General features: G+C 29.7%; 1 protein-coding gene across 1 annotated transcript; it reads left to right on the top strand.

The window, feature by feature from the left end:
- The first annotated feature begins 2,003 nt into the window (after positions 1-2,003).
- Positions 2,004-4,218, top strand: LOC106755420 (60S ribosomal protein L19-2). The gene is made up of 5 exons (XM_014637570.2): positions 2,004-2,197; positions 2,405-2,527; positions 3,325-3,638; positions 3,755-3,798; positions 3,883-4,218. The coding sequence occupies exons 1-5, from the start codon at positions 2,086-2,088 to the stop codon at positions 3,905-3,907; spliced, it is 618 nt and encodes a 205-aa protein (XP_014493056.1). The 5' UTR covers positions 2,004-2,085; the 3' UTR covers positions 3,908-4,218.
- The last annotated feature ends 563 nt before the right edge of the window (positions 4,219-4,781 follow it).

Here is a 4,781-nt window from a genome sequence, read left to right on the forward strand (position 1 = left end):
TCACCGTTCGTGATGGGCCCAATCGTCGCCGACATGAGCCACCACCACAGAATCGCCCTCAAGCCCTAGAATCCCGTCGCCTAACGTCATCGCAAACACCACCCAGACCGCCACTCTCAAATCGTGTCACCTCCACTAGTCAGGGTCGTCGTTTGCCTTCTCATGGCCTTGGACGATTTACAGGTTGGATGATGGTATGATGCGAGAGTTGGTTCAGTGCAGGTAGGATACAAGCTTGTGCGTGGGGCTGGAAATTGATTTTGCTTCTTGGTGATTGGTTTTATTTTTGTAGATTTGTGTAGTGCAGGTCGAGCAAGATGGTGTGATGCGTGAGTTAGGATGAAGGTTCTAACGGAGTGATTCTGGTGAAGATAGACATACTGGTTCTGGTTCTAATGTTTTCTTTTTTCTGCTTTGTTTCTTTGGTGAGGATATACCTTAAAAACAAAGGGGAGGTTTTTGAAGTGGATTAAAAGCAGAAGGAATTTTCATGGCTTCACTGTGCTCAGGGGGATAGGATGAAGGAGTGCAATGAGAATACAGAACAGAAAATGGAAGACTCCTAATATGAGAAAATGGAACAATGAAATTTAATTAAAAAAATGTTAGAAAACCAACTCAGCTCACCATAAACTGACACCTCAACCAAGTCTGGATGTCACGCACACTCAATTTTAACACCGTTTATCCAAGTTAATGGCAAATCTTTAATTGATTCAATTTTGCAAAAATAGGGACTTAATTGAAACGTTTTAAAATACTATGACCTAATTGAGAAAACCCAACACAAATAGGGACATTCTAAATTATTAAACCTAATTATTAAAATATAATTTCCACTATTATAATAATTATATTAAAAAACTATAAAAATTTATTAAATAATATTAAAGTTTGGTAGGTTAAAATATTAAATGTAGTATTAAAAAAAATATTGATTAGGGTTATTAAATATATTAAATATAATTATATTTTAATAATTATTAAATATAGTTATTATAAAAGTTATATTAAAAACATAAAAATAAAGAAAATTAAAATTAAAATAGTAATAATGAAAGTAAAAAAAATATAAAATCTGATTTAATATATTTAAATATATTAAATTATATTAATTATTAAATTAAAATTAAATAATTATTAAATTTTAAATAAAAAAAACAAAATTTAAAAAAGATTTATTTATGAATTTTGATATTCAATAAAAAATTATTTTAATTTTTTTAATTAAAATTTCATAATTATTTAATTTCATTAAAATTCTAATATTATTTAATATATTTTTATATTTTAATAATTATTAAAATATGATTTATATTATAATAATAATTATATTAAAAAATAAAATTAAAATAATTAAAATAATTAAAATAAAAATAATAATAATAAAAATTAAAAATAAATATATAAAATTTTATTCCATATATTTAAATATACTAAATTATATTAAAATATTAAATTGAGTTTAATAATTATTAAATTTTAAATAAAAGAACTAAATTGTAAAAAACTTGTTTATCTAATATTAAAATCCTATGTGAATTTTTTTAAAATTTTGTTTTTTATTTAAATTTAATATTTATTTAATTTAATTTAAAATTATAATATTATCTATAGTATTTTTAAACAATTTTTTTAATATTTTTTATTGTTACTTTTATTTCAATTACATTTTTTTTTATTTTTTTAATATAACTATTATAATAATTTAAATTATATTTTAGTAATTATTAAGATATAAACTTATGTAAAATAATATTAAAATTTTAAATTTAATTAAATTATTATTAAATTTTAAATTTAAAAAATTTATGAAAAATATTTTAAAATCTGTACAAATTTCAAAATGAAGGTTGCATACTAATAAAAAAAAATACGAGTACTTTTAAAAAAAAAAAAAGAAAAAATTAAAAAATATTAATTAAGATTAAAATTTTAAATACCTGGAATTGGGCTATTAAGACTCACACAGTGAAAGGGGCCATGGACACAAACCCAACCTAACAAGTATAATATCCAAACCCTATATTTTTAAGGTGCTTCCTCTTCATTGTCCAGTTGACATCACCAACAGTTGCAGTAAAAATGGTTTCGCTGAAACTGCAGAAGCGCCTCGCTGCAAGTGTTCTGAAGTGCGGTAGAGGAAAGGTTTGGCTTGACCCCAATGAAGTCAACGAAATCTCCATGGCCAATTCTCGTACCCATTTCCTCTCTTCCGCTTTTTTGTCGTCATTAATTTCATTTAAATAATTTCGTTTCAGGTCGCGTAGATTGAAAATCCTTTGTCACTAATGTTACTGTACAATGTCGTTGGTTTTTCTAATGATTGCATAGGTCTTGCCGGATCCAAATGCCTTATTCGTGGTTATGTGTATGTTTTTAAACTTGGGAGTTTTATTTTCAGGCCAAAACATAAGGAAACTGGTTAAGGATGGATTTATTATCAGGAAGCCCACCAAGATTCACTCTCGCTCACGTGCCCGTCGAATGAAGGAAGCCAAGAGAAAAGGACGGCATTCTGGATATGGTATTCACAGCCCTAATTGCCCTTATGAAACCTATTCTATATCATGGATTGGGTATCTAATAATTGTTAGATCATTCGGTTTTTTTTTTTCTTCTCAATTTATTAAATATTTATAGTTTATTTAGATTTATATTATGAAGTAACCACTCGTGGAAATGGTTTAGAGTTTTTTTATATAGCTTATGATATGTCCGTGCACTTTTTCAGAAATGAACTCTGCACTATAGCGGGTGAAAATAATCTTGCAACATACATAAAAATAGTTGAACCTACTTTTCTTTGGACTATAAAACCAATATATATAATTAGGTGCCTGGTTGCGTGCATATTATTTACTTGTTCAATAAAGCTTTATCTCAGCTATTTATTTAAGCGGACCTTAATGTGTAATGTAATCTTGTCTGTAGTTCTTAATGTCCCAAACTTTGTTGTTATCTATGACATATCGTGGCATTGCTGTGATATCATGAAATATTTTACTGGGTTGTTTCCCATTTTGACAAATAATGTTGTTAAGTAGTGGTTCCATGGCAGAACAGTGTGGTGGGTTAATTTTTGCTGACTGCCATGTGTGATATGTGAAGGGAGTCCTCTAATGGTGCACCATAAGCCACAATTACATGTGTATTTTTCATAATTTTGGCTTTCTGCCTTTTTCTATGGATAACACTTATGATAATTGCGGTTATCAGTGTAATTGTCTTGCAAAATACCGAGTTTATATATGAATCATTTGTGGGTGAGACAGCAAGGAAATAGGGGATTACTTATATGATTTCCTGAATAATTAATACTAGGTAAGCGAAAGGGTACGAGGGAGGCTAGGCTTCCCACTAAAATCCTTTGGATGAGGAGAATGCGTGTGCTCAGACGCTTGCTTCGCAAGTACCGGGAGGCGAAGAAGATTGATAAGCATATTTACCATGACTTTTACTTGAAGGTTAAGGGTAATGTTTTCAAGAATAAGAGGGTTTTGATGGAGGCAATACACAAGTCGAAAGCAGAGAAGGCAAGAGAGAAGACTTTGTCTGATCAGTTTGAGGCGAAACGTGCCAAGAACAAGGCTAGCAGAGAAAGGAAAATTGCCCGGAGGGAGGAGCGATTGGCCCAAGTGAGTTTCATACTGTATTGAGTTGATATTAAATGTGATTTTGTTGATTGGTGCACTTGGGTATTTAATGCAATCAAAATTATTTTGCTGAAATTGGAATTATAAAATTTGACTAGGGTCCAGGGGAAAAGCCTGCAGCTACAGCGTCGCAGCCTGCTCAGTGAGTAGTTAATATATATAAGCTTTTCCTATGTTTAGTTCCTTTGGCCATTGTATGTTGTCTAAATGACATCTTTTATTGCAGAGCACAAAAGAAATCCAAGAAGTGAGCCATATATTCTGATATTGGCTCGTAGAATTTTTGGGGCTGCTATTCTCAGTTATTGTTCTAAAGTACTTTTCACTAGTATTGTTGAAATTTTGTGTTGCTTATGAAATTATAAAATTATGGTCTTGCACGCATGTGTTTTGGCTTTAAAGTTGAATTGCCTAGTCCCGATCTAATTTGTTTTATTTGCCGCGTAAACAATTCAACTACAAAACCAAGCTAGGTTACTTGTAAATTAGCTCCGTCTTGACCGTGTTGAACGACCGAAAGACTAGAGAAATTAGTTGTTTTAATACGTTGTATTGCCTCTGATCTGTTTAGTCTTATTTGGAATTAATGTAGGTATTATCTTGATAGCATCTTGATTATTTATGATCTATGATAATATACAAACTATGTTTTGTACGAGCAAGATATAGGTAAACTTTGCAATATTCAAGAACTTTAGGTATACAGGAAATGGTTTATATTAATGGAATTTATAAGTATATATTGTTTGTAATATGTATAGGAATCGTTATTTTATAATTTTGGGAAATTTCATGTATGAATAGGGCGATTTCCTACAAGGTTATATGTTTATTAATTTTAGAGAAACCTGTATTTCAAGATATTTTCTTGAAAAAGTTGTTAATGTGTAATATTTTAAATTGCATTTTATAAACTGACAGCAAAAATATAAATTTGGTTCTAACTAGTGAAAACAAGATTTCAGTTTGTGCCATTGATAAAGGTGTGACGAGGCTGACTCGAACTTTACATGTGATTGAAGACAAACTTGAAATCAAATCATTATTTTAAAAATAATGTCGACATTTTATAAAGGTAAGGAATTTTCAATTCACCTATACGTCTATGTTAACGTAAAATGTAAT

The sequence above is a fragment of the Vigna radiata genome, unplaced genomic scaffold (assembly GCF_000741045.1).
Source record: "Vigna radiata var. radiata cultivar VC1973A unplaced genomic scaffold, Vradiata_ver6 scaffold_259, whole genome shotgun sequence".
NCBI classification, from domain to species: Eukaryota; Viridiplantae; Streptophyta; class Magnoliopsida; order Fabales; family Fabaceae; genus Vigna; species Vigna radiata.